We start from the raw sequence: 19,066 nt of genomic DNA, 5'->3' as shown, positions 1-19,066 counted from the left end.
TGATAGAGCTCTCCTCTGTGTTGGTGCTGAGTCGTTTGTCCGGTGTGCTCCTCAAACTGCAGCTTGTCAAATAGCAGAAGCCTCATCTTGTCCTCACCAGGAGGTTCCAAACACCAGTTAGGAAATGATGAAATAAATTGCTTGAAACAAAGCCTAAAGGGGGAAGAGGGGAAAAGTGTCAAATGATCATTTAACCTGAGGGAGAGAAAGTGAACAGGAAACTTCAATTGCTTTTTCCACCACGTTTTGAAAAGCTGCGCTCTCACTCTCTCCACTCTCTCCACTGCAGACTTCGAGGGAATCCAGTTGGACATAAAGCAGAGGGTGTGATCACAGTGGGAAATAAGGTGACCATGGGATCCCATGGAAGTAGTCCCGGGAGATTTAGAAGCAGTGATGGACAGCCCCCAACATATGGAAGGTCCACAGCAAATATTGAAGGAGTGAATGTCATCGGGGGGAGATGCTTCTGCCGGGAGACAATGGAGTGATGGCAAAACGTGTGGGCCCTGAACACTTTCTCATAGTAACAAGAGTAGGAAAGGAGGCAGAGCAGTGGCAAGGCTTAGCATTACAGCTGCATGAAATGCCTGACCTGAGTCCAGAGCACGTCCTGGACCTAAAGGCCACACCCTGGAAGCAGATGGCCCAGAGGTCCCTCTTCATCTCATCCAGAGCTTCTTCTCTCGGACATGCCTCAGCCTGAGCTTGTCTAGTCTTAGAGCACAAAGCTCAAGCCCCAAACAAGTTGTACAATGGGTCAAACCATGGTCCTCCACAGCCTGGCCTCGACCTACCTCTCCAGCTTCCACTCCCACCACTCTTGCTTGCCCTTAAGAGTGGAATGCCAAGGATGCTAAGCTGTTGAAGGACGCTCAGCTGTTTGGGGTTCATACCCATACTTAGCTGTGCCACACTTCCCTGCTTTGGCTCTGATGTTCTTGCTGCCTAGAGCACCTTCTCCCCAGGGCCCCTCACCCCAGCTCTAGGCTCATACCCCTTTCACGTGGCTGACTCCTACTGTTGCTCTTTTTTTTATGATAAATTTATTTTTTATTGGTGTTCAATTTACCAACATACAGAATAACATCCAGTGCTCATCCCGTCAAGTGCCCCCCTCAGTGCCCGTCACCCAGTCACCTCCACCCCCCGCCCTCCTCCCCTTCCACCACCCCTAGTTCGTTTCCCAGAGTTAGGAGTCTTCATGTTCTGTCTCCCTTTCTGATATTTCCCACTCATTTCTTCTCCCTTCCCCTCTATTCCCTTTCACTATTATTTATATTCCCCAAATAAGTGAGAACATACAATGTTTGTCCTTCTCTGATTGACTTATTTCACTCAGCATAATACCCTCCAGGTCCATCCACATTGAAGCAAATGGTGGGTATTTGTCATAGCTCTTTCTATACTCGATAGGTCTTCTAAGCACAACATCTCCAAAGAAACGAGAGCTTTAAATGCTACACTGGACCAGATGGATTTCACAGATATCTACAGAACTTTACATCCAAACTCAACTGAATACACATTCTTCTCAAGTGCACATGGAACTTTCTCCAGAATAGACCACATACTGGGTCACAAATCGGGTCTGAACCGATACCAAAAGATTGGGAGAGTCCCCTGCGTATTCTCAGACCATAATGCCTTGAAATTAGAACTAAATCACAACAAAAAGTTTGGAAGGACCTCAAACACGTGGAGGTTAAGGACCATCCTGCTAAAAGATGAAAGGGTCAACCAGGAAATTAAAGAAGAATTAAAAAGATTCATGGAAACTAATGAGAATGAAGATACAACAGTTCAAAATCTTTGGGATGTTGCTTTTTTTTTTTAAGATTTTATTTATTTACTTGACAGAAAGAGAGAGCGAGCACGTGGGCACAAGCAGGGGGAGAAACAGGCAGACACGAAGAGGAAGAAGCAGGCTCCCCGCCGAGCAGAGACACCCCCCACCCCGCCCCCGCCCCCGTGCGACAAAGGGCTCAATCCCAGGGATCTGGGATCATGGCCTGAGCCGAAAGCAGATGCTTAACTGACTGAGCCACCCAGGCGCCCCCCACCCCCCGCCGGCCCCACTGCTGCTCTTAACATTCTCCCGAAAGTATGGAAAATGTGTCTGTAGTATGTCTGCCTCCCTGACAGTCCATACACAACACACACGCACACACGTATTCATAATAAACTATGTGCTCCCTAAGAGTGATGCCCCCCGCCTCCTCCATGCTTGTCAAGGGAAAGCTCTTAGACGGTGGATTTGCAGGCAGACAAGTGCCTGATGAGGGAAACGCTGCAGCCCTCAGGACTCCATGCAGGGAAGGGAATGTGATCAGGATGAGGCCTGGGGAAGCCTAAGGGAGCCAGAGGAACGAGGGGAGCCAGGAGGGTGAAGCCACTCAGGAGACTTCCTGAAAAAAGGATTTCTTTTTAGAGGATGTTAGAATCCTGCCCTCTGTCACATCCATTCCCCCCACCGCCTACCCCCATCTCTAACATCCAGGCCTACCTACCCTTCCAGACCCAACTTCAATGCCACCTCCTCCATGAAGCCGCCTGTGATTGCCGGCTCCCGACCAAGACTGAAAGTAATTTCACCCTTTCCTGGACTCCCATAGACCCTATTTGCAGTTCCCAAGAGCATGTCTATCTGGTTACCAAGTAATATATGTTCGTGTTTTTATCTAGACATTAATATTCCAATTGAAAACTCCTTGAAAGAATAGTCTAATTCTTTTTTTTTTAAGATTTTATTTATTTATTCATGAGAGACAGAGAGAGAGAGAGAGGCAGAGACACAGGCAGAGGGAGGAGCAGGCTCCATGCAGGGAGCCCGACATGGGACTCGATCCCAGGTCTCCAGGATCACACCCAATGCCAAAGACGATGCTAAACCTCTGAGCCACCCGGGCTGCCCAAGAATAGTCTAATTCTTATTACATTGCCTAGGATGTTTGTTCATTCATTAAACCAACATTTGTTAAACATCTACGATGTGACAAGCACACTGGCCTTGAAATATCAAAATGAATAAACCATTGTCCTGTCCTTACAGAATTCAAAGGCTAATGAATGGGTGGATGGATGGATGGGTGGATTGAAAGATGGTGGATGATGGATAGGTGAATGGCAAATGTTAATCCAAACACTTTCTGCCAAAAACCTCTTCCTAGCTCATCTAACTTCTTCTGTGAATTTTTGAGGACTGAATCCACACTTCAAGTAAAACAACCTGAAGATGCAGAACAATTTTACCTTGACCCCAAGTCAACCAAGAAACCATGAGCAACAACCAGCCTGAGTCCTGGGCCCCATCCCAAGACCCTTCATGGCCAAAGCCCTACACTTCCAGCCTTCTCCCCATGGGCTGCAAATATAACTCTTCAGTCTCTACTTTCAACACAGCAAAAAGATGGAGCAGGTGCTAAAATGACTTCTTCTCTTAGCTTGCTCCTTCCCTTTGTTCTGGGCTTCCCACTATTACCTTGCCCTAAGGGGTAGTAAAAGGGGACATATCCCCCATAGTTATTTCCCTAGATAGCTATCTCACTAAACCTTGACCATCACCCAAGACATGGTAGTGGACCTGCCTTATTTTGAGGTCCTCTGGTCTTAGAATCCAAAGCCTAGGTCCCAACAGTAGGCAAAATCCACAAGAAGCAACACTAAATAAACCCCTCTTTGCCTTATCCTTCAGTTTCTTTTCTTTTTTTTTTTTTTTTTAATATCCTTCAGTTTCACTAGTGACAAAGGAGAGAGCCTTCAGAAGTGTTGGCAAGAATTTTCTGAAACCAGAAGGGCTAGACTGAGAGAACAAGATCTTGGTAAAGGGAGAGGGACTTATGCAAATGAGGTCATTGCTTGGGAGCCTGGGAACCTGAGCCAAACCACCTGTGAGGTTATAGCCAAGGCTAGAAGTCAAGAGCTTGGAGAGTGGGGGTCAGAGCAGAGGAACCCAATAAGCTGAGTTAAAGATCTGCCCACCCACATTGGGGGCATTACAGTGTGAGAAGTGATTTTAGGAGGCCTCAAGGCAAAGCATTTTGGATAGGGTAGAGAGTGCGGGGGGGCCTTCCAAGGGGCAGGTAATGCAACCTGTGTCTCCATAGTTCCCTTGAACACAAGGAGCTGGCCAGATCCATTTCAAAGGATCCAAGAGAAGAGTGGTGCCTATTATCCCAGAAGTGGATTTTCCCCTTCGAATAGTCCCCTTTGTGTAGCCAGCCAGCTCCAAACCTGTATGGATCACGGCCAGGATCCACTCCCCTGAACTGTTTCGGTAATAGAGACCAACAGGAATGTCAACCAGAGTGTTCTTTATAGAAATAAAACACAAACATACCCACATAGCCACTTCCTACAATAACACTTTTTTTTTCCAAAAGATTTTATTCATAAGAGACAGAGAGAAGCAGAAACACAGGCAGAGGGAGAAGCAGGCTCCCTCCGGGGAGCCGGGACCCTGGGAACCATGACCTGAGTCAAAGGCAGGTGTTCAGTGAGCAACCCCCAGGTGCCCCCAAAGACATATTTATTCTAAGATACACACGCACTTGATCTGAGTTTCCTATGTAAATCATTTTATTCAACCCCACTCGGGTTCGCTACTTCCACACCTCCCTTGCTCAGAGAGCAGGAGAAATTTGTTAACCTGCCCCCAGCTCCTCGGTGTGGCCCATCACAACCTGCCCCTTCCTGGTAAGTGAACTTGAGAAGTCCCTCCCCTGCTTCTAACCTTTGATTCCTCCTCCCCACTCTGGAAACTTAGAAAAGAACCAATTCAGCATTTTCCCCCAGGGGAAGGTGGCAGACGCTAGGGGGTGAGTCCCAAAACAAGGAGGGGTTAGGGTGGGGTTTATGAGGGCCGCTGGGGAGCACAAGCCCCTGACATTAACCCTTTGCTGCCCTGCCCCCGCCGCCCTGAGCCTGCCTGCGGGTCGGTGTGAAAGCCACATTGGCAGGGACTGGCCTGGGCAAACTGTGTGTCCTCTGTCTGCACACAACCAGGGCCCCGTGGGCACAGTGCTGGAGGGACTGGAGTCTGAATGAAGTGCCTGGCAGCCCCGGGTGGCAGTTACCAACGGGGTGGCCAAGGGAATGAGTGTATCCTGCATCTGCAGTGAGAGGGATTTGGGTCAGACCACATGGCGAGCTGTGCAGGAAAACTCGGCTCCTCCAGGTATCTTGGAAGTGGTCCCGTTATGGAAACAGGGTGTCCACAAGGGCTATGCCCAGATCCGCACCTCTGACTATCCTCATTTCATCAGTCATAACCTCCAGGGCTGCCCCCAATCAGGCCGCTTCACCCCCCATCACTCTAGCCCACCTGCCTCCTTTCCCCCACACCCCCGTCACTCAGGGACAGCAGTATAGACATAACCCCGGATACAACCACCTGAGATGGCAAAGTGAGTCCAGCACGAAAGCTCTGTGAGAATGACAGGCTTCCACTCCTCCATCCAGCAATCGGGACATTGCTGATTCTTGGAACAAGTTTCTGAGCGCCTTGCCAGTCCAGTGGGACGGAGTCCTCTGCATAGAGTCTCATGAAAATAGGGAGGCCTTGTTAGACGCTGAGTGCAAAATCTCCATAAGCTCCCTAACCCCTCATTGCACATTCAGAAGAGGCCGTCCAGCTGCCTCTCCTCAACCCCTCCCCTCCAGATTCCCTGCAGCCTCAACCCAAAGATGGTTCTGCTCTGATTGCCTACCATTTTTATGCAAGTGCTGGCTACTTTGAGTTTGTGTCCCTGTTCCGTAGGCAGCCTTCAGGCTCCACACGCTGCACTCCTCCTTCAAATTAGCTGACGATCTTGATCTGTTGCAGACAGATCCCTCCGGCCCCAGCCTCCTTTACTCCCACCTGAAATCTAGACACTTCTCCCCAGGGAACAAGGACAATGGCTCAAGAGTGAATGACAAAAGCATTTTATTAAAGATTCACCCAAAGACGGATAAAGGGAAGGAAAAGAGGTGGATGGGACACAGCGTGGTTCCTATCCTGACTTGTAGGGCCAGTTGCTGCCAAGTGACAAGGGAGTTTGGTGCTGATGTAGAGGGCTATCTGGGATCATGGGCTGGCAGGGGGCATACATGACCCTGATGACTCTGGAGATGAAGCTCCTGATAGTGTTCTCCTCTGTCAGTTGACACCCCACCCATTCCAGGTCGGTCACTAGGCCCAAATCGAGAAGAAGCTACCAAACTCCAAGAGGGCAGAGTCCACACTGAGGTGACATTGGTATGATGAGCCCCAGAGAGGGAGGGTGGAGGTGGGGGTGAAGGAAGCACAGAGACACCAGGGCTGGGCCCAGCTGGGCTCAGGGGCTGCAGGAACCTTGTCTCCTCTATCGGTGGGATCTCTTGGTCAAGGTGGTGGTAGAGACGATCTTGCTGCCGGAACTGCCACAAACACCACCACCAAATCCAAAGCCACTTCCGGAGCCAGAGCCAAAGCCACTGCCCAGGCCAAACCCAGAGCAGCTTCCTAATCCTCCGCTGATGCCCCCGGCACTAGCGATACCACCAACCACGGCTGCAGGAGAGAGGCAAAGGATATGGTTATTCAACAATACTGGCAACCAGGGCTCTCAGCCCAAACCAGGGGGAACAACCAGCTATCACAGGGACAGAAGGTACTTACAGATGCTCATGGCACTCTGGCATTCTCCAGACATTCTACGGGGGAGAGAAAGAGCAGTGAGTCACAGTAGAACCCCGAGCCATGCTTGGCCCATAAGCAGGCCTCGAGCACCTATCCCATCCTTACGCAGCCAAATTAAAGGACTGCATGTGAACCTGGTATCTACACGGCGCTGGATCGTAACGCACCTGTGCAGCGCTGCAGCAGATGGCCCAGCAGCGGTGCAAACTCCTGGTGCTGGGGTCTCTCCCTCCCTCCCACTCCTGCCCTGCCTTCCCTATCCCACCTGCTCTCCTCGCCCTCCAGCAGCTTGCGGTAGGTGGCGATCTCCACATCCAGGGCCAGCTTCACGCTCAGGAGCTCCTGGTACTCGCGCAGCATCCGGGCCAGCTCCTCCTTGGCCTGGTGCAGGGCGGCCTCCAGCTCTTTGTACTTGCTCTGGGCGTCTTTGAGGGCCAGCTCCCCACGCTGCTCCGCATCAGCCACCGATGCTTGCAGAGTCTGGCACTGTAGACGACAGCATTGAGCAGGCAATCATCAGTGTCCTGCTGTCAAGGCCCTGCCATCTATCCCCTGTCCTGTCCCGGTTCTTCCTGAGTTAAGATGTGAGGGTGCTGTCTGTCCTACTCCTCACCTGCTTTACTCTTATGCATTTCATTTACTCCAGCCAGGTTCCACCAATGTCCCCACCAGGCTGATTAGATGAAGATGAGCAAAAACCAATGAAGAAGAGCCAAGAAACCTTATTTATCTGGGTGTCATATCAGGTTAACTAGGGCATTGCTGAAAAGACCTGGGTGTGGCTTTTATAAGGAATCACAAATCCCCTGCATGCAAGCTCAGGATCTTCTGGCCCAATGCCTGATCTTCTTGTCCATTGTGTAGACCTCTCTTAGGCCCTTGACCCCGTACCATGGCCAGAAAATGGTGACACTTACCTGCTTCTTGACATTCTCAATCTCAGCCCGCAGCCTCTGGATCATCCTGTTGAGCTCTGAGATCTCATTCTTGGTATTCTTCAGGTTGTCACCATATTGGTCAACGGAGATCTGGAGCTGCTGGACCTAATATCCAGGAAAACACAGGGAACAAGGGGTCAGAGACATTTGAATAGGGTCTATTCTCAAGTGAGCTCAGTAATAGGCACAGGCGTCAGGGATAATATAAACTGTCATGTAATCTCAAATCAGACCAGGATCAGCAATGCCTGGAAGGTCAATTCATCTCTGACTTCTCTTGGGCTTGAGATGATGATCACCTGCTCACAGACACCAAAAGCAGAGCCCCAGAAACCATCTCCTAAGAGATCCCTGACACGCACCTTGGTCTGGTACAGCGCTTCAGCCTCAGCCTTGCTCTTCTGGGCAATCTCCTCATACTGGGCGCGGACCTCAGCAATGATACTGTCCAAATCCAGGTCCCGGTTGTTGTCCATGGACAGGACCACAGATGTGTCTGAGACGTGTGTCTGCATCTGGGACAGCTCCTGCAGGGAAAATGTCTCATGTCAGGTGCCCCGGAGCGTCTCCCCTAATCTCTGACACCAGAAATCTACTGTGGTCAAAAATCAATGCCATAGGCTCAGATGGAAGCAGAGCTGGTATCCCAGTGTGTAGGGAGGGGGGAGAATGGTAAGTTTCTATGTAGAAATCAAGTGATTGGTGACATTTCAAGACAGAAAAGTAATGCTTCTAGTCTTTACTGCTCTCTGGGATCCATAAGCTACCCCATGTTAGTAGGTGCTTAGTGCATTGAACCAAAGGGAATGGAATGGATTCCTTTCACCAAGGAAATGCTAGACAACAAGAAACTCTATCCCATGCAACCTTCAGATCTAATCACCCCTCTAAGACAACATCTGGTTTTGAAAACCTCCTGGGTGAGTCTCTCACTTTAACTCTTTTGACCTATGACCTTGCTAAGAGCATCCTCAGCAAGTTAGGGAGCTGGAGTCCTTTCAAAGAACTGTGAATTCCCACAACATATCTGTGAAGATATGGGATTCCATTCTTCCAATGCAGGGGGATGGAGTCCTCACCGCAGCAAAGAGGACCCTCAAGAAGTTGATCTCATCATTCAGAGCATCCACCTTGGCCTCCAGCTCCACCTTGTTCATGTAGGCAGCGTCCACATCCTGCACAGGAGACAGAAGAGACAAGGTACAGAAATTACAATAAGGGCAGGGGAGTGTTAAGTGATGCACAAAGGTAGTCTCAGCACCAGGCAAGGTGGCAAAGGACTAATCTTTTGACATACTCTGCCCTAAAGCCAGCTGCAGAAATGGAAGTTAATTATCCAAATGGGCTTTTTTCCCCAACCTCAATTCCTTGGGGTGTGGTTCAGTTACCCACTCCTCTGACCACATAGATCTGGATAGTACCAAGTGGGGTAAAAGTGAGGCCAGGATGGACCAAACCCATGGTTTAAACCAAAGGCCACTCCCAAGGGAAGGGGTACCCTTGCAGCCTCTCCCTCTCCTCCTTCTCTTACCTTCTTGAGGACCACAAAGTCATTCTCTGCAGCTGCACGCTTGTTGATCTCATCTTCATACCTGGGGGTAGGGATGGGAAGGAGAAGACAGATGCCCCACAATGAGCTAGTGTTTCCCGGTTCTCTTGCTGCTGTGTTTCAAACACCTAACTGGATGCCTGGGTGGTTCAGTGATTGAGCAACTGCCTTCAGCTCAGGGCGTGATCCCGGGGTCCTGGGATCGAGCCCGCATCAGGCTCCCTGCATGGAGCCTGTTTCTCCCTCTGCCTGTGTCTCTCATGAATGAATAAATAAAATCTTTTAAAAAAAAAAAAAAACACCTATTTGGACATATCCAGGTAATTGGCCACATTTTCTCATTTTCATACAAATATTCATTCAACTTACATTTATTAATTACATGTATGAAATACTGATACTGATCTAGACCCTGGTTTATTCAGAGAAGTGAAAATCAAACTATAAAGACCGTTTTCAAGAGACAAGATGTGAGGAGGACAACCAGCCACAACCTGGTTGGTTTTATTTCTACAGAAGGGCCATCTATTTGGTGGATTGAGTTCTCAAGGATGCTGACAACACTCCAGCTCTCTTTGGTGTGAGAGTGAATTGAGAGAGGAGGTTGGCATTTTCTCAGCCCCATCCCATAGTGAGCATAAGAGCTACTATGTATTAAACGCTCATTATATGTCCAGTGCTATGCTACCTGCTTTCTCAATCTCATTTAATTTCATCTAATTCTCCAAAACTAGAGTTACTATCCTCATTTTAGAGATAAATAAGAATAAAGCTCAGAGAGGTTAAGCAAGTTACACAAAAGCACAAGGCTCGTAAGTGGAGGAATCAGTATTCAAACAAGGTCCATCTGTCTACAATCTGTGTTCTTCTGACCATGCTGTCCACCACTTCTCATCGTATGGTCTCTGATCTTGTATACGGCAAGCCCAACTCCCTGAATGTATCAAGAATTTTCTACTTGGGGCAACTTAGAGTTACCGGGCCTCCCCTCATTAAAAAGGGCCCATGTAGATGCAGGGGAACAAACTAGAAAACCTTTCTGACCCTTTTGGGATCTCTTCGGAGCCTGGGATTCTAAATGACTGGACAGGAGCCCAGGGACCCTGGGGCATGGCTGGGCAGACTTTTTCAGGTGGCATCCCTCTATCCTCCACACATACTTGGTCTTGAAGTCCTCCACGCTGTCCTGTGTGGTCTTCAACTCAGACTGCAGGCGTCCTTTGTCATTGACCAAGGTATCCAATTGTTTCCTCAGGGCACTGATGTAAGCCTCAAAGAGGGGTTCAAGGTTTTTGCTGGATGTGGTGGTCGTCTGCTGCTGGAGGAGGCTCCACTTGGTCTCCAAGACCTTATTCTGTTGCTCTAAGAACCGCACCTATGTTTTAAAAAGGCACCAATCAATCCATGAGGGCCTGAAGCTTTGGCAGGAGGACCGGCCAAGGCCACCCAAGAGCCATGCAAGTAGGGTCACCATGTTGCAACTCCAGGCACCAGCCACTGGGGTCAACATGGTGGCGCTGCTCCGAGGCAGCAAATGGGCCACATGTGTTGTAGAAAATGGAGCAACAGCCAGAGCAATAGGGCCTGACTATGTAGCAAGTATGTCCTCTTGACCACAGCGATCCAGAGGCCCTGGGGTGAGGTGCTGACAAGAACATTGACCTTCTAGGAAATAATAAAATAAACAAAACTAGGAGATACAACCACAGTCTGGGGACTCTCGCATTCAAAGTGATCCTGACCCAAGGCAAAGGAGTGATAAATTCACTGACAACTTTTTAAATAAATGGACCTGGTGTGTCTCTTTTATAAACCTGTGCATGATTGAGTCTAAATAGTTAAGATCAAGGCCCAAGATAGATTCTGAGTCTCAGCCAGGCTCACCCTGCAAGGGGACTTCCTGGAACTCTCCCTCTCTCTGTGAAGACATCTAACCAGATAAACCAGGGTAGCAGCTTAGCTTAGCATGATATTCCCACTTTATGTGCTTCAGAGCTGAAAGAAAAGCAGGTCAGGGTGACCGATCACAGTTTGAACTCAAAAGGTGAGATGAGGGGAGAGGAGACAAGGAAGCACCAAACCCGGGGTCTTGTTTCTATATCTGTATGTCCTGGAGTCACCCTACATAAAGCCTCTTTAAGCTAATGAAGGTTTACTCGACTAGCCAGGAGAGCAAACACTTCCACTCAGTCACTTCGAGACTCTTTAGTCTTGCCCCTCACATCTTAGAGGACTAAGACTGATGCACGGAGAGCCAGGGCATCCTTGGCTGAGTGGCTATACTCATCCACTCACTCATTAATCTCCAGGTGACTCAGTAATCGGGACTGAGCTGCTTGTTATCATCCATCCTATTGCAATAGACACTGCATGGGAAAGGATGTTGGATCACAAAAAGAAAAGGAGACACCCAACCCCTCCTCTCTCCAAACAGAATCAGAAATGAGCAATTTTGCCCAGAGTCAAGACGATGAAGGAGATGACCCTCCAAGGTCTTATAGGAACCCAGAACCTGCCATTGGCGTTGGTCCCTTTTTCGTTTGGGAAACCAGCCTGGTTTTCTTCTGCTCTGACGACAAAAGTGCCAATAGTTAAATTACTATCTCAACTATGATTAATTTTAATTATTAAATTATTAACCATGCTACTTCTGAAACAGAAAATCTGAGAAAGAGCAGGGAAATAACGAACCCACTTTATCGCTGGGATGCCTGGATTCAGAAAAGCTGAGCGACTTGCAGAGTATCACAAGGCACATCTAGGAAGACTCCAAACATCGCGTTGGTCTGAGCAGGCTGCCTGCCCACCAGCCATTTCCCAAGAGAAAGACTTGGGGGAAGGACCCCCCCCTTTAACAGCTGGAACACAGAGGCCCAGAGAAGCTCAGTGGTTTGCACCCCTGCGGCAGGCCCGGGGCTGAGATCCCAGCACTCAGGAGCCCCGGCTTCGAGCACCTTGTGGCCGAGGGGAGCTCACCTTGTCGATGAAGGAGGCGAACTTGTTGTTGAGCGTCTTGATCTGCTCGCGCTCCTCCGTCCGGACCTTCTGGATCTCGGGGTCGATCTCCACGTGGAGGGGGGTCAGCAGGCTCTGGTTGATGGTGACCTCCTGGATCCCTCCGGCAGGGCACACGGGGAAGCCAGGGCCACCCCGTCCACTGAAGGAACCCCCAAATCCACTACCGAAGTTGCCGGCTCCAAAACCTGCCCCGAAGCTGCCGGCACCGAAACCAGCAGCAGCCCCAAAGCCAGCGCCTTGTCGGGCGCCGGCCACGCTCATGGAGATGCTCTTCCTGCCCCCAAGGCTGTAGAGGCTCCTGCTGCCGAAGCCCCCGGAGGAGCAGCGGCCCGCGCCCCCAGACACGGAGGCCGAGCTGAACGCGGCCCGCCTGCCCCCTCCGACCACGGCGGAGCCGCAGCTGAAGGCCCGGGAGCCGCGGGCGCCCTGCTGTCTGGCGATCATGGGTGCGGGCGAGCGAGCTGGAGCCTCGAGAAGCGCCGGGGGCCAGGCCGTGAGTGCTGCGGCCCCAGCCCCGGCCTCTTATATGCGCTGGAGCAGCAGGGCTTGGTTGCAGGGGCATAAAGGGAAAAATCTGAAACATCTCTGGGCTTGGCCTTTGGCACAGGCCCATCCTTCTCGTACCTGCTGAGTATGTCACTAAACACACCTTCAGATGTCATTCCGAGGGCACAGTTTACAGGATCCCAACACACTCCCCTTCGGGAGAGCCTCAACAGTGCCCCAGGGCCTCCTGAATCACAGGCCTCTGCCCAGGCCCAGCCCCTCGGGCCTGCCACCCAGCGCACCTCCAACTCGGCAGCCTCCCTGCGGGCCCCCAGCTCCACAGGAGATGACCTATCACCCGTCCTCTCCCTCCACGAGTTTGGAAACAGAGGGCCTGGATTCCAGGGCATTGCCCACTCATACGTGCTCTGCAAACCTGAGCAAGTCACTGTCTGGGGTTCAGTTGCTTCACCCAGAAATGAGAAATAATACAAATATTTGCCTTCACCCCCTCTCCAGATGCAGTGAGATTATGATCATTGTAAACTGTCGGAAGCTGCACCTATATTGATTACCAGCATTATTATCCCCCATCTGCGCTCGGCCCTGGGTGCACCTACAAAAGAAGAAATCCATATTCCAGCCTCATAGCCTCCCAAACCTAGATCAAGATTCACCTCGGCCTGACACAGTTGTTGAGAACCTACTTCGTGCCCATTGCGGAGCTGGGGACTGAGGAACTCATGTTCCTTCTCCGGCCTCTGTTTGGCTCTCTGTAGGATTCTAGATCAGCGTTCTCCAGTCTGGGTCCCCGTTGGGCGTGCCCCACTGCTCCATTTGCTGCCCAAACGTTTGCTTGGCTCCCCCAGGACAGAGCATGTTCTGCTTTCCCCTAACGGTCTCAGCATTCAGGGCAGGAGTCTGTAACCCTTTTGGTGCTCAGGATCCCTTTGGCAGAGTAGCAAGACCCACGAGCCCCTTCTCAGAGCAATGTTTTTAAATGCAAAGTCCTAGTTTTGAGCCCTTGTTTACATTCTTCTCCGCTGGGTGGCATGGATCTGTGTTCAAATCCCACCTGTGGCCACTAACCAGCTGAACTCATTCAACCCATCCTCTCATCTACAAAGGGACACCTGCCTCTTACGTCCTCACAGTGCCTGGCACAGGCAGTGGGCATTCATTCTTAGCCTGCCCAGACTTTGCCACTGCCGCTTAGGATGAAAAATTAGACAAATCTGCAGCCCTTCCCCGTCTTCTAAATCCCTAATAAAACTGCTATTCCAAATCCGGGGAATAGCAGTGATCAGGGCCTGGGTAATTCCCATAGGCCTGAGCTGACCCTGACCACCTGGTAGCTGGCCACGGCAGAAATGACCAGCTCTTCCCCGCCGCAAAGAGAAAAGGCAGAGCCCATGGGGTGCAAAGAGGGAGGTCAGTGGATCCAGTTCTTAGGGATGGGGCTGCTGGGAGGACTGGACTGGCTGGGAGCTCTCTCCCCTCCCCACTTCCACCCTCAACCCCTCTCCCGGCTCTCTTACCTCTACGTCTGGTCTGTACCCCACCCTCAGCATCCCCCCCTCCCCCTTTGCTCAGCTCCACTCGCCCCTACCCAGGTGCCCTCTAAATAGATGGAGGGCAGGTGGAGGAGCTGTGACAGCAAGGCCAGGAAGCCCCAGGCTCTATCGAAGGTCCGTGGAAGAAAGCCCAATGGATAGTCCATCCACCTGTAGTAAGTGAGCATCTTAGAGCCAGGACCACCTCCTACAAGGAATGCAGTGGAACCTTCAGTCCCTCTTTCAGTGAGTATTTACTGAGGGGCCAGCTTTGTGCCAGCCCCGTGCTGAGTGTTTTATACACACGACACCACCCTGCCTTCCTAAAAGTTCTCCAGGGTCATGCAGTCGCACGTGGCGGAGTCAGGACTTGAACTCACATCAGTCTGCTCCCAAAGGCCCTGCACCCCCAGCCTCTCACTGTGTCATCCTGCCTGGGATGAGATCGGTTGTCTAATTTCTACAGCAGCCAATCCAGAATTGGGCACCTGAACAAACCTGGCTGAACTGACCATTCGAGTCAAGGGGGCCCTGAAGGCACTGGTATCCCAGGGTCTGCTGACTCCCACCTTGACCCCAGGCGGGGCGTGGCTGGGAAGGAAGGTGGGGTTACTGCAGGTATCTGGGGCTGCAGCTATGGGAGCAGAGGAGATCTGGCAAAGAGCTGAGAAAGAGGTATTGCTCTGCTCAGTTTAGAGCTGCAGACGCTGAGGTCCAGAGAGGTCACGTAACTTGTCTGAGCTCACACAGCTAGGAGGTGATGGCAGTGGGAAGCCAGGCGTCTCTGTCTACACCACCCCCTTGGGAAGCCGAGGTCTGATTCTCAGCTGTCCTACCCCGAGAGGAGATGGGAAGGCCACCAGGATCGCAGCCTGAGGGAGGGCCCGGAGCTCAGACCCTGGCCAGCCCCCCCACCCGGGTCTCTGCACCTCCCACTCACCACCCCCTTCTCTTGCGGTGATGAGAACTCTCATGGGCTAGGAGGAAGGCTTGCATCTGCAAAGCTCAAGCCCCAAGGTGGCTTCTGATGCATCCATTGGGTCTTGTAGTCTGTGGCCGCGACACTCCAATGCTAGGAGAAAATGATGCGATGTGTTGTACCTAGAATGGTGTCCACTCGTGCCCGGAGCCTAAAACAGAAAGCAGGTGGGTGTGGAAGGGATTTGAGGGTGGGGGGGATAATAAATAATCTATAATCAGTCTAATTTTGTGCCTGTGGGTACTTCCCCATTGAGGCACTCCTCATAAAGCTAATGCTAAACCGAGGCACATACCATCCTGAGATTAAAAAAATAAAACAAGAGAAAGGCCGTTAGTGCTTTTCAGATAGAAGGGACTCTCATCCAGAGCTGCCTTTATGTGCTGGACACGGAGGGCTTTTCTCAGAACAGTTCGACACGTTCCTCACAACAACCCTGAGAAGGAGGTGTTGCTCTGCTCAGAGCTGCAGACGCGGAGGCCCAGAGAGGTCACGGAACTCGTCTGAGCTCACGCAGCTAGGAGGTGATGGCAGTGCGAAGCCAGGCGTCTCTAACTGCAAAGCCTGTGACCTTAACTCTACACCACAGTGCTTCACATCTGCCCCACACAATACCTGCAGGGGGAAAAAATAAATAAAGCATATGGCCACGTCTACTAACCCATAGCTATGACCCACCAGAGCAGCAACGGGGTCTCGACCGGCCCGGGGCACGTTCTGCAGAGCTGCCTCTGCTCCTTCTGTCCTTGCCTTCGTCACATGATTGGTTGCTCACTTTATGTGGCCCTGTCCTTGCAAGTATCCAACAAGGTAGGATGTTGTCCCGAGGGCCCGATTCCGTGTCCTTCAATTAAGCAAATCCAAATTAACTTAATTACAAATCCTACAATAAACCCAAAGCAAACAGGAAGAAAGGTCTAGACTAGAGCCATATTCTGTGGCCTTATTAATAGCCAGAATTGCCAGAAGTTCACAAGCCCCTCAAACTGCAGCCTGAGAAACTGAATGAAGGTAGACACGCCCGCACTCTGCACAGGGATCTAACCCTTGAAGTGAGAGAGACAGCGAGGAGAGTCTTTCCCTGGAAAAGGGAGAAATGCCTCCTGCCCGCCTGGCTGGGGTCAGGAGACTGGACAAGGAGACCCTCGCAGACTGCAATGGCTACAAGCTGGTCCCCATCCCACCCCTACAGCCTCCCCTCCTGCCCTCTGTGACCCTTCCTCCTCTGGCAGCTGTTCCTGATCTTATCAAAGAGGATGAGCAGCTGACAGGGGTGTGGAGCTGGGTGGGAAGGTGTGTTTGCCTTGAGCTTTCTGGGCGAGGGAGGCGAGCCCTCGCATTCAGGCTGGGATTACAGGGATCCCGGGGCCTTTCACTCAGCCCCAAAGCCGGTGTGTGCTGTGAGAAGCGCCCCCGCCCTCCCTGGTCCTCAGTCGCTGTCACTGGGCCTCCTGGGCCTGAGTCACTCTTTGGGGAGCCAGAGCCAAGCTGGTGATCAGAGACTCTGCAGAAGAGGGCCCGTCAGCATTTCAGGAAGGGGCAGGGGGTCGGAGGGGGGGGGGGACGGTGAGAGCTGGGACTCCTACCTTCAGGGGGTGCAGGGGGGAGGGCTCTGGGCGTGAGCAAGTGGGGGTACCCAACACATTTTGACAGCAAAACCAAACACAAGCATATCCCCATTTGCAAAACAGACGAAGGGAGAAATGCTCCCATTGGTGCAGAGCGGGAGGGTATGAGCTTCCCACACGCTGCCTCCACCCTTGCGCGGCCCTTGGGGGCCTCAGACTCCAGGAGCTCGGCGTGGGGAACCCCTGGGTCCGGGCCATTCCCAGCCTTCAACGAGTATTTCTAAGTAACATGTTGTTAGTGGACCTTCCTGACAAGTGAGATGACCTTTGACTTCTATTGCATGATCATCTAAATGTCTCGATTTGGTTTTTTAGCTCTAAATGTAATTTCAGTGGCACCGTTGGCTTGCTTTACTCTACCAGGAGCAAGCTCCTTCCAGCTCTCAGCCGATACGTGAAGTTTGGCCTAGACGGCGTCCCGGGTCCCTTACTGCTCTCGTACCCCCTGCTTCTCGGCGTCTTGTTCTGGAAAAGCAGCATAAGCCAGTTGTTAAGAAGTTGGACTCTGGAATCCGAGTACTGAGCTTCCAGGCCCGGCTCGGCCGCTGCTTGCTGACCTCAGGCAAGTTCCTTAGCCACTCGGACCTACTTCTCTCCAGGCCGCGGAGGGCGAATCAGCGAGAGGGCGAGAACCCAATCACAGTGGCTATTATTCCTAGAAGGCGTCGACGTCAGGAGGGGGCGACACTCCACCCCTAAGAAGAGAAGCACCGCTCTGCAGGTGTGATCGGCTCCCAAGCTGGACACCACTCAGGTGGGTGAGGTGGAGCTGGTTTTGCTAAGCGCTAGGAGTTTGTGTTCCTAAGCTGTGGTTTAGGGTTTGGCTCAAAATCCCTGTGCTGGCCTTCCCGTAACCCCCGAGGAAGTTTTCACGGGGCATGTCTGGGCTCTTCCAAGGAGGACCGGGTGACCGGGTGCAGAGCAGGAGGTGTCGAGAGAAGAGTCCATTCCAACAGGAGTTTAAGGTTGCCCGGGAAGGGGGTGGGTACCATGACAGGCTCCACTCAGGCACACTGATTTGGTAGCAGGGTTTTGGGGTGTGGAGGGCACAGAGCAGCTGGGTGTGGAATGAGGAGAGGGGTCCAGGCTCAGACCAGGGAGCTGTGGAGATGAAGAAGAAAAGGGGTGACTCAGAGAGACACGATAGGAGAAGGACAATTGAGATTTGGTGAGAAAGGGGAGCGGGGGGACAGAGATGACTCACGGAGAAAGGGTGTAGGGCTTGGAGTTAGCAGCCCTCCACACCATAAACGGCTGCTGGTGTAGGACGTGACCCCTGCGAGCCTTGATTGCCTCACCTGTAAAATGGGCTATCACATGTCCCCCTACTGAATTCTGGGTCTGCTTGAAGGTCACAGGCAAAGTAGGATATTTGTGAGGCGCCTGAGTGACTCAGTCCGGTAGGTACCTGCCTTCAGTTTGGGGGGTGACCCCAGGGTCCTGGGATCAAGCCTCTCCTCTGGCTCCCTGCTCAGCGGGGAGCCTGTTTCTCCCTCTCCCTCTGCCATTCCTCCTGCTTATGCGCGCTCTCTCTCTCTCTCTCTCTCTCTCAAATAAATAAATAAAATCTTTTTTTTTTAAAGTAGTGTATTTGTGAACCATTAAGTCCAATTATAATAGTTTTTTTGTGATCCCCAGGTGGCTCGGCAGTTCAGAGCCTGCCTTTGGCCCAGGGCATGATCCTGGGGTCCCGGGATCGAGTCTCACATCGGGCTCCCTGCATGGAGCCTGCTTCTCCCTCTGCCTGTGTCTCTGCCTCTCTCTCTTTCTGTGTCTCTCATGAACAAATAATAAAATAAAATATTTTTTAAATAAATAAAAATAAAATAAAATAGTTTTTTTCCAGTTTTATTAAGATATAATTGACACACAACACTATAGAAGTCTAAGGTGTACAGCATAATGACTTGGCATAAGTATATACTGCAAAGTGATTATCAAAATAGGATTAATTAACATCTATCACCTACATAGTTACCAAAAATATTTTTCCCTCTGATGAAAACTCTCAGGATTGAGCCTCTTAGCACCTTCCATACAGCACTGTTAACTACAGTCATTATGGTGTGCATTACACACCCAGAGTATATTGATCTTATAACTGGAATTTTGTACCTTTTCATCACCTTCATTCAATTCCTCCTCCCCACAGCCCTCACTCCTAGTAACCACACATGGGATCTCTTTATGAGGTTTCTTTTTTTTTTTTTTTTTTTTTTTGGATTCCACAAGTAAGCGAGAGCATACAGTATTT

At 51.1% G+C, this 19,066-nt stretch overlaps 1 protein-coding gene across 1 annotated transcript; it reads right to left on the bottom strand.

Annotated features, from left to right (window-relative positions):
- Window positions 1-5,909: 5,909 nt before the first annotated feature.
- Window positions 5,910-12,751, bottom strand: KRT4 (keratin 4). Its single transcript, XM_072797528.1, has 9 exons — window positions 12,125-12,751; window positions 10,309-10,523; window positions 9,131-9,191; window positions 8,679-8,774; window positions 7,962-8,126; window positions 7,579-7,704; window positions 6,927-7,147; window positions 6,641-6,675; window positions 5,910-6,532 (listed from the first exon to the last, which is right to left on the bottom strand). Exons 1-9 carry the CDS (start codon window positions 12,608-12,610, stop codon window positions 6,345-6,347), a joined length of 1,593 nt encoding a protein of 530 aa, XP_072653629.1. The 5' UTR covers window positions 12,611-12,751; the 3' UTR covers window positions 5,910-6,344.
- Between the last annotated feature and the right edge of the window lie 6,315 nt (window positions 12,752-19,066).

The sequence above is a fragment of the Canis lupus genome, chromosome 25, assembly GCF_048164855.1.
Source record: "Canis lupus baileyi chromosome 25, mCanLup2.hap1, whole genome shotgun sequence".
In the NCBI taxonomy this organism is placed as follows: Eukaryota; Metazoa; Chordata; class Mammalia; order Carnivora; family Canidae; genus Canis; species Canis lupus.
Note: the sequence above shows the minus strand (reverse complement) of the source record. Positions and strands in the feature narration are given on the sequence as shown.

Excerpts from the sequence above, each read along its gene's own strand:
- KRT4 (XM_072797528.1), bottom strand. The coding sequence starts at position 12,610 with ATGATCGCCAGACAGCAGGGCGCCCGCGGCTCCCGGGCCTTCAGCTGC. Across the intron at positions 10,524-12,124 it reads TCGCCTCCTTCATCGACAAG|GTGCGGTTCTTAGAGCAACA; the intron begins GTGAGCTCCCCT and ends TTTAAAACATAG. Across the intron at positions 7,705-7,961 it reads AAGCGCTGTACCAGACCAAG|GTCCAGCAGCTCCAGATCTC; the intron begins GTGCGTGTCAGG and ends CCTGGATATTAG.